At 41.3% G+C, this 12,259-nt stretch overlaps 1 protein-coding gene and 1 long non-coding RNA gene across 12 annotated transcripts in view; one reads left to right on the forward strand and one right to left on the reverse strand.

Moving 5' to 3' along the window:
• Positions 1-12,259, reverse strand: part of LOC138177285 (uncharacterized) — a 60,279-nt gene that overhangs the window by 23,819 nt on the left and 24,201 nt on the right. For all 7 annotated transcript variants that reach the window (XR_011172464.1, XR_011172469.1, XR_011172465.1 and 4 more), the window contains exon 3: positions 11,385-11,521. This is a non-coding gene — a long non-coding RNA (uncharacterized lncRNA). The remainder of the gene's footprint in view (positions 1-11,384; positions 11,522-12,259) is intronic.
• TMEM141 (transmembrane protein 141) lies at positions 9,221-11,201 on the forward strand. 5 transcript variants are annotated; one of them, XM_069108390.1, is made up of 5 exons: positions 9,221-9,368; positions 9,586-9,652; positions 9,809-9,892; positions 10,293-10,421; positions 11,030-11,201. In XM_069108390.1, exons 1-5 carry the CDS (start codon positions 9,315-9,317, stop codon positions 11,095-11,097), a joined length of 402 nt encoding a protein of 133 aa, XP_068964491.1. In that variant the 5' UTR covers positions 9,221-9,314; the 3' UTR covers positions 11,098-11,201. The 5 variants fall into 5 exon arrangements, with proteins under 5 accessions (XP_068964491.1, XP_068964492.1, XP_068964493.1 ...); XM_069108391.1 differs by having other exon boundaries at positions 9,222-9,368; positions 9,806-9,892; positions 10,314-10,421; XM_069108392.1 differs by having other exon boundaries at positions 9,222-9,368; positions 10,314-10,421.

Below are 12,259 nucleotides of genomic sequence, written 5' to 3' on the forward strand. Positions count from 1 at the left end.
ACACTGGCCCTGAAGCCAAGAAGACCTGAGTTCAAACCAGCTTCACTTGCTTCATGGCTGTGTGGCCCTCAGCAAGTCATTTAATTTCTTTTTGCCTCAGCTTCCTCAACTATAAAATGTGTGTAATAATCATATAAACCTATCTTCTATAGGGTTGGCATGAGGATCAAATAAAATAATATTTGCAAAAGCACTTAGCACAATCCCTGGCACATAGTAGGTGTTACATAAATGTTTATTCCCTTCCCTCTTACTCAAAAATCTAAAATGATTTCACAATGCCTAGCAAATAAAAGCCTAATCTCAATTTAGCCTTTGTTTAATCATTTACTTTCATGTTATATTACTGTTTCCTGTGTATTTCTTTTCTGCCCAGTTGAATTAGAATCTCAGCTTGAAGGGACCTCAATAGTCATCTTGTACTAAATATACTTCAACAGGAATCTTCTAATCTTCTCACCAATATCCCCAACAAGTATTCATACAACTTAAAGACCTCAAGTCATAAGAATTTTTTATCAAGCAGCTAAGTGATACAGTGGATTGAGCACCAGGCCTGGAGTCAGGAAGGTCCAAGTTCAAAGTCCAGCCTCAGATACTCACTAGCTGTGTGACCATGGGCAAAGTCACTTAACCTCAGTCTCTTCATCTATAAAACAGGGAGATTAATAGCACCTACCTCTCTGGGTTATTGTGAGGGCTAAAAAATATTTGTAAAGCCCTTGACACACAGTAAGCGATATATAAATGCTAGCTATTGGATTGTAAGCTACTTGAAGTCAAACACTCTTTTGCCTCTTTCAGTATCTCCAGTCCTTATCACAGTGTATGGGACACAGGAAAAGCTTAATAAATGTTGATTGAACTATTGATTACTTCATTTCATTTTTGTACAACTGTCATTAGGAAGCTTTCTCCTTATATTAAGCTGAACTCTATTTCTCTGCAATTTCCTCCCATTGCTTCAAGGTCTTCATCTGGGGCAAAGCAAAACAAACTAAATACCTCTTCTACCTGACAGCCCTTCAAATACTAAAAGACATCTATCCTCTCCTCCCTAAACCTTCCTTTCTAAATATCCCCAGTTCCTTCAACTAATCCTTATATAAGCCATTACATTGCGTTCTAACCCTCTTTCTTGAAAGACATTTTGTCTTGAGTTGCTTTTGTATCAGTTATGAATACAGAATTTCATGACTAGGAGCTGTTGAGCTGAATAAAGGGGTACTGTGTTCCCTTCAGCTTGCTGCACTATGAGAGAAGACTGTCCAAGACCTTAGGGAGGCAGCACTACATCAAATATCAGTACAGTACCAAGGCAATCAAAATTTCTTTTCTTTTGTTTTTTTACTGATGCCTTTTGTTTTTATATCAATTTCCAAGTGTATCCCTCCTGGGCTTCACTACCCAGTGAGCCATGCTCTGTGACAAGAGTTTAAAGAAAAAGGGGAAAGAATGAGGAAGCATTTCAGCAAAAACTGACCCATACATCAACCAAGTCTGATAATCTGTAATATTTCACAGTCATAGTCCCCCATACCTGCAAAGAGGAAAAAGAAGTGCCTTTTCTCAATTCTTTTCGACGGCCAAGTTTGATCATTACAATGACACAGCATTCTGTCTTGCTTTTTTTTTTTTTTGACTTCTTTCAATTCACTTTGTTGTAATCATTGTGTATGTTGTTTTCCTGGTCCTTCTTCACTCTAAATCAGTTAATATATCTTCCTTCCTCTTTCTTTCTTTTTATATATATATCTTCCTTTCTCTGAGTTCTTCCTATTCGTCACTAACATTCTGCTACATTCATGTACCCCAATAGATAGATAGATAGTTGGAGAGAGAGATTTTGAAATCTTTCATTTGTTTTAAACTTAAACACAAAATGAGAAAAGAAAAAATAAACATTGTCAGAACATAAAAGATGATTTAATATAAAACAATAAATGTCCATTTCAAGAACACCTGTATATTAAATACTACACATTGTTTTCAAGGATGCCCAGCTTTTCTTTCCTACCTTGTAAGTTTTCTTTTGTTCTCTGCTGTGCACTTTCCTTCCCCTCTCCCCCCCCTAAAGAAGGCTACAATTAAGCATGGATGGATGGATGTGTGTATATGTATATAAACACTCATACATATATACACACATATGTGTACATGTGTTCATATATACATATGCATATACATAGATATCTATGAGCATACACATATATACACTCTTAAACATATATGTAAGAACATACTATACTTATTTCCACTTGTCATCTGTTTCTCTGAAGGTGAATAGCATCTTCCATCATAAGTCCAAGTCTTTCTATGTTGTGCCCCAATATATTTAGCCATTCCTTAGGCAATGGGAACCCACTTTGCTTCCCGTTCTTTGCTACTGCAAAATGGGTTGCTATGAATATTTTAGTGTATCTTTCTGTCTTTTATATGTTATGGGGATATGCTTAGCAGTGGGATCTCTAATAAAAAGTATGACCATTTTAGTCACTTTTTTTCTTCTTTTTTGGTCTTTTTGATGGAGGAAGGCAAGGTAATTGGAGTTAAGTGACTTTCCCAGGGTCACACAGCTAGTACTCAGGTCCTCCTAAGTCCAGGGCCAGTGCTTTATTCACTGTGCCACCTAGCAGTCCCCATTTTAGTCACTTTTTAAAAGCATAATTCCAAAGTGATTTTCAGAAGAGCAGTACTTATTTACCACTCCAACAAAGTACTAGTGTGTCTGCTTTTCAACTGTTTTATCAACATTAATTATTTCCATCTTTTCCATTGTGTCAGGCATGAAGTGAAACCTCAGAGTTGTTTTCACAGGATCATAGCTATGGGGCCAGCAAGGAACTCCAAACTTCATCTAGTCCAGTCCCTTAATTCTACAGACAAGGAAGGCGAGAAAAGACTTCAATATGATTAAGTACAACCCTATAAGATTACAAACTCCATAAGAAAATAATATGAATTATCCGTAGGGGTGGAAGTGTAAGATGAACATTTTTATACATTCTTATACTGCTTTCCCCTCTCTTCAACATTATTAATGATCACTGTTAGGAAGTGCCCAGCACTGATGGGACTGTGCTATCTTTCCAACTCCCTAATCCTGTGCCTCTGAAAAGTAGAGGGAGATATATATACATATATATGTATATCTGTGTGTGTGTGTCACACCTTCAGGCTAGCAAGTTCAAGTCCAGGGGTTGAATGAGATGTACCTCATATGAGAAAATGAGAATGGGACAAACTCCCTGTCTGAGATGGGATGAGCTGAAAGTTAAGAGTGCTGGTAAATATTTAACAACCAACTTGGGGGATAGATGGTGGGGAGGAAGGTGTATGCATGACACATTTTTAAGCTTAATCTGCATTATTAACATCATTTTCTCTATCACTCTCTTAAGTCTAGACAATCAACACAATTATAAATCAAGCCCTGATTTGTAGCATTTGCCAATTTTCAAGGGTAAAGCTTGTAACAGTGAAAATGTAACAGCCTCAAATTTAGGTTGGCTCTAGCACACCCCTGGCTGTTCTCCTCCAGAACAGAACTCCTCTTTTCCCCTTCTTCAAAGATTAATTCACAAACTACTTCTTCTTTGAAGCTTTCCCTGGTAGTGATCTCTCTTTCAATCGATCAATAAGTACTTATTAAGCTCCTGTTATGTGCTAAGCACTGTGCTAGGGGCTGTAGATACAAGGGCAGAAATGGAACAGTACCTATCCTCAAGGACTTTACCTTCTATTGAGGAAGACAAGGTGTACGTTTATATAGAATACATACAAAAGAAAGATATGATGGACTGGCCAATGAAAGCTAGGCTTTAGTTCATATATACACATATTCTGCCTGTTTCCAATCCAAGGGGGCCTGATTTCGGGCCATGAGTGACTCGGGATTGGACCGTGTGAAAAGTCTTCTAAGTGGCTGCAGCTGGGAAGAAATGATGAATCAGGAGTGGCTGAGCTAGAACTGAATGTTGCAATCAAAAGATTCAACCCATCCATCTCTCAGTCTCTTTTTTTCACAGCTTAGAGTGAGAGAAAGAGTACTGATGGGTGGGGGTAGGAGAGCTGGCTAAATTTCTCCAACCTGGTGACAGTAAGCACGTGGTGCCTCTTTAATGTTAAAAAAAAAAAAAAGAAAAAGAAAAAGCTTATTCTTTCCTGATTTTACAAGAATGAGAATTCCAAGATGAGAGTGCCCAGGCAAATGAGTAAGTTTGGGAGAGCCACAGCTCACATCAAAAGACCTACCAGTAAACAGTTAGCAACAGAATCCACAGAAGCCAACAGTAGCAACCACAGGAATTGGGAGGTAAATGAGCAGCAACCTGGAGATGGATATGCCTGTAAGCACTGCAGGGCCCAGAGAAATTTCAGGCCAAGTAACCTGCCTGGTCTAGCCCAAAAGCAAATTGACCCACTCAACTGAGATGTCAGCTCCATGAAGAGCAGCTTAGCTAAGCAATAGAGTAATTCATCCATCACCAATGCCATACCCCTTAGCAAACTTTGTGAATATTCCACGAAGAGAAAAAAGAAATTTCAGGGCCAAGAATTAGGAGGTACCCCCTTGGCCACATGGGTTCACAACAAGTACCTCCAGACCATTGTACTTTTAAGTTTGAGCAAAGTTTCTCCCAACAGACCTTGTGTGTGCAAGATTTGCCTCCTATCGAAGGTTTAGAGGGAATATTTTATATCAATTGTTCAAGCTGTACCTCCTCAAAAAATCCCTTTCTTAAAAGCTAATTTATGTCTACTAGCCAATTATTAAGGGCTCTTGCTATTAAGCACTCCGGGGACATCTCAAAGTTACCTTTAGGTAATAGGTGATACAGAAAGATTGAATATTCCCTTTTCAAATATTTAAATAATAAAAGCTGGAATTTATATAGTACTTGAGGGTTTGCAAAGTCTATTGCCAATATTAGCTCATTTTTATTTTATTTACTTTCTACTTCCTATAAAAAATTAGGCTCCTTCTCTTCTTTTATGTTTGCCTCCTCCCTCTCCATCACCATTATCACCACCACCACCACCATCATCTTCATATCATATAGAGCTCTCCCCATCCCCCAATCTCTACTGGATCTTCAAAGAACCAGGATATCTGGGAAGAGGTACAGACAAAGACTAGAATAGGTTTTTTCAGGGCAGTTTTCCCATTGGTCTCCAGAGAGTAATGCTTTGCTGTCTCCTCAGAACCTCTGAAAAGAAGAATTGGAAGATCCAGGGACGAAGGGATAATTATGGAAGGATTCCACCAGCAGAGGAAAGATCGGGAAGCAATGAACCCAGGGCCCTCAGGCTCCACTTTACCAATTCAGCCTGAGAAGTCAGCAACTAATGGCAAGTTTCTCTGATAAAGGTCTCATTTCCAAGATATCTAAGGAACTGAGGACTAGATTCCAAGAACATACGCCTTTGGGGGGGGGGGGGGGGGCGGCTTCTTTCCTCATCCCCACCCAGTCTCCCTTTCTTCTTCCAGCTACGATCTCCACCCCAATTCCCCCTCCACCACTACCCTGGGAATTTAAGTTCCTCCAGGTTCCTTAGAGGCAGATGGTAATGCAATCTGTGGTTGGAGTCAAGAAGACCTGGGTTCAAATCCAGCCCCATAAACTTATTTGTGGGAGAAACAATTATTAGCAACCAATAATTTGGGGAGATCCAGAGTTCTTTCTTTCTAAATTCCTAATTTTAAAAAGTTCAGCTTCTTGAAGGACGTTGCTGTTCATGAGATGAGACCCATCCTGGGGACCTATCCTGGGGTCACCATTGTCTCCTGCTCTGGTTGGACATACATTCTTTGACTAGATAGTCCAAAATTGGGTATAGAGATAGCTTCTCTGTCCAAGGGTAACATGATGTCACTTTTAGCCCCTCATTTTAATATAGCCCATCTCCCACTGTGTTAACCAATCATAGTGGATTACCAACAGATCATAGTGAATCTTCCAACAGAACATATATGCCTTGAGTCTGTAGCCATAATTGTCTTTGGTCTAAGAGAAATGGCCAAATGACCACCCTTTTATTAATAACATGCTGGCATTATTAGTAAAATAACTAAATTACCCAGAAACTATGTCTCTCAAACCTTTCTAGTGATCACACTTGCTGTGTGACCCTAAGCAAGTCACTTAATCTGTTTGCTTCGATTGTAAAATGGGGATAATAGTACCTATCTCACAACATTGTTGTGAGAATCAAATGAGATATTTGTTTAAAAAAAAAATGCTTAGAATATTGCCTGCCATATAGTAGGCATTATAGAGAAGCTTATTTCCTTCCCTCCCCCCCTCCAGTTAGAATATAAGCTCCCTTGAAAGTAGGGATTGTTTCATTCTTCACATTTTTGTTCCTAGCACTTAGCACAGTGTCTCACACATGATAGCAGCTTAATAAATGTTTGGTGATTCATTCTCTCTGTCCGAGCAACAATGACCCCATCTTCCTTCTGCCTCCAACCCATAGACTGTATTATTAACTCTCACTTTTGAGAAAATGCTGTTAGTACCCCGGTACAAGACAATCCCTCCTTCCTCCTCCCTCTTCCCATATCCATACTCTTCCTTCCTCACCCCCTCTCCCAATTCATCGTTCATACAAGCTGCCAGAATAATTCTTTTGCTCTAAAACCTTAAGTGATTTCCTAAAGCTCTTGAATAAAGTTAAAATCTCCAGACCATGTGACAGGATGGAATGGGTACCATCCACCATTAGCCACCACAATCACAGTACCCACTTTCCAAATGCCTGTGGAACATATCTCAATCTACATACTCCCATGTAGCACTTCATTCTCAAGATGTCTAAAACCCATCACCCTCCACTTTACCACGTTCCTATTCCTGGCTTCCTTACTTCTAAAAATGGCACCATCTTCTTCCCAGGCTAGAAACTATAGGGTTATCTGCAATTTTTTGATTCCCTTTGATACAACCTAACTCCCATTTAGCCTTTCACCACATCCTATGTAGTCTTCCTTCCCAATGTCTGTTGCATTCAATTCAATAAACATTTATTAAGTAACTACTTTGTACAGATCATGGGGTACACAAAGTCTAAATAAAAAGTGATTCTTGTCCTCAAGAAACAAGTCTAGGTTTACAAATTTATAGCTATAAAGAAACTTTAAAAGTCATCTAGTCCAACCCCATTGGAGACCTGAAGAAGTTGTGCTGTGCCCAAGGTCACACATGTAAGTATCAGAGATAAAATCTGAACCCTTGTAACCAAAGTTAGTGTTTGTTTCACTGTTCCTCTATTACCATCTGTGGACATATTTGTCTCTCAAACAAACAGGGGATAGAGAGGATCACAGAAGATAAAAAGTACAATTTCTATTACATAAAAGTAAAAAGGTTTTGGTAGAAACAAACTTAATGCAACTAAGATTGGAAAGGAAATAGTTAACTGAGTAGGGGGAATAAACCTGTATATTTCTCTAATAAAGGTCTCATTTCCAAGATACATAAGGAACTGAGTCAAATTTATCATTAAGTCATTCTTCAACTGATATGAACAGGCAATTCCCACAAGAAGAAACCCAAGCTATATCTATAGCCATATGAAGAAAAATGTTCCTAATCACTAATAATTAGAAAAATGCATATTAAGCAAATCTGACATTCCACTTGACACCCTAAATCAGATTGGCAAAGTTGACAGAAATAGAAATCGACAAATGACTGAGGGTGGGGAGGGGGAGGAGAAGCACATGTGCACTCTTGGTAGAACTGGGAATCAGTCCAGCCATTCTGGAAATCAGTTTAAAACTATGTTCCCAAAATTACTAACCCGTGTATATACTTTGACCCAACGATACCACTATTAGGCTGATACCCAGAGTTTTGTTGACAAAAGAGGAAAAGGTCCTATATATGCAAAAAAAAAAAATTATAAAAGCTTTTTTTTTTTGTAGTGGCAAAGAACTGAAAACTAAGAAAGTATCTAGGAATTGGATCATGGCTGAATAATATTTTTGAATGTATATTTATTTCATTAAATATTTCCCAAGTGCATATAAAAATTGTTTTAACATTCTTTTTTAAATTTTGAGTTCCAAATTCTCTCCTTCCCTTCTGCCTGCCCCTCCTAACCCCTTGAAAAGGCAAGCATTATGAAATAAATTATAGATAGATGTGAAGTCATCCAAAACATAGTTCCATATTAGCAATGTTGCAGAAGAAAGCATGCAAAAAAGAAAATGAAAGAAAGTTTAAAAAGTATACTTCAGTCTGTACTCAGACTTGATCAGTTCTCTCTCTGGAAGTGGATAGTATTTAGGAATTGTCTTGGATCTTTATCTTCATCAGAGTAACTAGGTCTTTTACAGTTGCTTATCCTTATACTATTACTGTTACCGTGACCATTGTTCTTCTGATTTTGCTCACTTCACCTTGCATCAGTTCCTGTAAGCCCTCCCAGGTTTTTCTGAAACCATCTGGCTACTCATTTCTTAAAGCACAATAGTATTCCATCACACTCACGTACCATAATTTGTTTAACCATTTCCCAATTGATAGGCATCCCCTCAATTTCCATTTCTTTGTCAAATGGCTGAACAAATTAATGAAGAATACTATTGTGCTGTAAGAAATATGAAAGATATGGTTTCAACCATCAACCAACTGATGCAGAGTGGACAGAGCCTAAAGGACAGTCAATTTATGCTGTAACAATTTTGTAAGAAGAAAAAAACAGTTCTGAAAAACTCAAGAACTCTGGTCAACCAGGATCCCAGAAGGCCATTGATGAAGAACGCTACCCACCTCCTGACCGAGGGGAAGGACTAAATGTGCATACATTTCGGACATAGCCAGCTTGGAAATTTGTTTTGCTTGAGCAGCAAGCACTATGGATCACAAAGGTTTTGTTTTTGGGTTTTGGTTTTGGGTTTTTTTTTTTTTTTTGGTGAGGAAGGGGATGGGGGGGCGAGGAATAAGTGCTTGATAATTGAACAAAAAAAATTTAATTTAAAAAGGAAGTCACTTCAAGCTTTAAACCGTAGGGCCTATTAAAGACGACAATCACACAGAGAAACCAGTCTCGTTCTCACCCAGTCTCACAGATGGAAAGCACGCTCACTCTTTCACTACCTACTCTCTCACTCTCACTTTCACTCTCGTTTTTTCCAAGCCCGAAGGGAAAGCTGCGCTTGCTCGAGAAGATCAGTGCTCCCAGCCCCAACTGGAAAAGCCGAAGGAGACGAGCAAGGCGTCTGGGCTTTCACAGCCATCTCAGCCCCGCCCACTCCCTCACCGCCCCGCCCACTCCCGGCCTCCCTTCCTGTCTCTTGCCCAGCTATGGTTACCCTGGGCCTATCCCGAGTGGATGATGAGGTGGCCGCCAGACACCCGGTGAGCAACGAGGGCACCACCCTGGGAATGGAGGGTCGGTTCCCGCAAGAGCCTGGTTCCCGCAGGATCTGGTGAAGAGGCGCATGCACGGGGTGGGGGTCGGGGGACGCAGCATTGGTCTCCTGGTGTTTGGAGGTGGTCCCTCTTTGGTGGGAGGGTCTGTTGGCCTTGGGAGGGTCTTCTGGGGGACTGACACCCAAACCTGTACTCATCCCAGGGGCTCCGGGAGTACGCTGCGTGCCAATCCCAAGCCTTCATGAAAGGCATCATTACGTTCATCACAGGTAGGCCGGCGAGTTGGTTCATATGCCGGGAAGGGGGAGCTATTGCCTTGGACCTCTGTATCTATTCCGACTTGTACCCTGGGGTGCCCCCCTCCTTGGCCAGGGTACGCTGGGCAAGAGTGGGGTCAGGCTAATTGGGGACTTGGCCATTAGCAGGCACCGGTGCAGCCTTCTTCCTACAGAAGGTCCTCCAGAGGAAGCTGCCCTATCCCATGCAATGGACCGTGCTACTGGCCATGGGTGGGTACCCGAAGTTTGTGGGAGAGGATGGGGTGGGGGGGAGGTACAGGGAGGGTGTCTACAGATTGGGAGAGATTGCTGAGTCTTGACTTACAATTACTCCACGACCCTGACCTGTCCCAGCACTATAATTTTTGCCTTCCATTCAATCAGTCCCCCTCAAAGAAATGACAGAGTTGGGGGAGGAGTTAAAGCAGCCTGGGGGCCCTCATTTATTTGAGTTCCCACTGGGTATCCCAGTGGCAACCCTGCCCCCAAGTCACTCTATCCATCTGCTGGGTGGGAATTATTTCCTGCTACCAGACCCCAGCCCTGACTTTTCCAAAGATCTGGGGGAAACTAAAGAAGCCCCAGATTAAAATCTGTCCCTCCCCCTGTTCCCACCCTTTCACTCCTGGAGTTCATCCTCCTGCTCCCTTAGTTGCTGGCTCAGTCGGCAGCTATGCAGTGACCCGTGTGGAAACACAGAAATGCTCTGATCTCTGGCTCTTCTTGGAGACTGGACAGCTACCCCAGGACCATACCCCAGGTGAGAGGAGCCCAAAGGCCAGGCAGGTGGGCAGACTACTTTAACTTTCTCCCAGGGAACTCCCTGAGCTATGAGTAGGAAGGAAAGGAGAATGTGAATCAATTAGAGAAATGAAGTGGCATATGCTGTCCAGAGATGAAAGGGGAAAAGGGGCAAAGGAGGGTGGAGGGGGCAATACTTAAAGGCCGTTCAAATAAACTTGTCTTCTCCTCTCTGTCCTGGCTTGGGGTGGGGGTAGGGGAATAGGAACTGGGAAGAATTGCTGTACCTTACTTAGTGTAGAGCAGGCAGAAAGCCCTGAGATCAAAGAGTTTCTGGGAAAATGGTGTGATGCTCAGAGAAAGTAATGAGGAATTGGGTACAGATTGCAAAACCATAGGCTGCATCATTTCATACCCTACTTACCCAATACAAGTTTAAAGCCAGAGACTTTATAAGAATGTGTTGGGAAGCTGATATCAGGAAACCAAACAATTCCCTTCTCTCCCTTGGGTTCCATTTTCTAACCTCCTCCTCAGCAACATAATCTAATTATTAGGCCTCCATTCCTCCCTCTGTGAAATCAGCACAAAAAACCAAGTAGACAGTGTTTCTTTCATTTCTTACAGATCAGGCCTCTCGAGGGTATTCAGATCCAGAACAGAAGAAAAATAAGTATGGGGATGTTCTGGAGTAAGGGTCCTCCATGATTTTGTCTACATCATCATGGCTCTTCCAGCTATGCACAAGCAGTCCACTCTCCAATCCATATATATATACATAAAGAATGCTCTAACATCCTGTGCAGTCTGCTGCCTTTGTGCTCCCCAACCAGAAGGGCTACAGATGAAGGGTTACTGGAGCTGGTGTGGGCAGTGGGAAGGATATTTAAAACTGTTTTAAAGGGAAAGACAGTATCTGTTGCATCAACATGCTTAGAGAGTTCGGTGTGGGGAATGACTAATAGGAAACACTAGAGGTTACCTCTTCATTCATCAGCCACTTCTAAGGTCTCCCATCTTTGACTCCTCCAGTATCAAAAAGCCAGAGTTGAAAAGGGCCCAAAGTAAAGTGGGCCTATGTGCTAATGGGGGCCTTCTCAGCTTTCAAAGGTTGTTCTCCTAGAGGAGGATATAAATGGGAGAAGAAGAGAAGGGACCATCATGGAACAAGCATCTAGCATTTTAACACATACTTATTAAAAGAATTAATATAGGCTAAGGACAGTGTTTAGTGTTGAGAGAGAGATATACAAAACTTTATAACACCTAGTCCCCGCCCTCATACAACTTTCCATTGAATAGGAAGATAAAACACATGCGCAGGTAACAAAATAGAACATGGTGAATGCAAAACAAAGAAACAAACATGCCACGGCCTGAGATGTTGCACCCTATCAGAGAAAGAAAAGAGTTAGGAATAGCACACCACACATACACACACACACATCCTGATATTAGCTAATTCAATATTTTTCTTCAGTGAGCCCTGTGTCTAGACCCAAGACTCTGCTAACTTGGCTATGGGCCATAGCCATTCAGATCCACATGAGTAAACTTTCAGTTAACCTGAATAGATAATAAAATTTGGCTCTGAAGGGAACTTTAGAGAGTGATGAGGGATGGCTCACAATAGGTCCAGCAGGAACTCTGATCTTTTTCTAAGACCAGAAAGCCTGTGATTCAGTCTGGAAAGAATTCAGCCCAGGCCAACTTGGAGTCAGAGTTGTAAAAGTTTATTGTACGCTTTACAGCGGGCAAGGGTCCTTAGGAGACCTGCAAGTTTATTGTTAGGCTGTACAGCAGGCAAGAGTCCTTTAGGGGACCTGCAACCTTAAAGGGGTAGAATTAAGGTTTATA

This window comes from Petaurus breviceps, unplaced genomic scaffold, assembly GCF_028583685.1.
Source record: "Petaurus breviceps papuanus isolate PSGF00001 unplaced genomic scaffold, PetGlider_PUasm1.0 90383, whole genome shotgun sequence".
Classification (NCBI taxonomy): domain Eukaryota; kingdom Metazoa; phylum Chordata; class Mammalia; order Diprotodontia; family Petauridae; genus Petaurus; species Petaurus breviceps.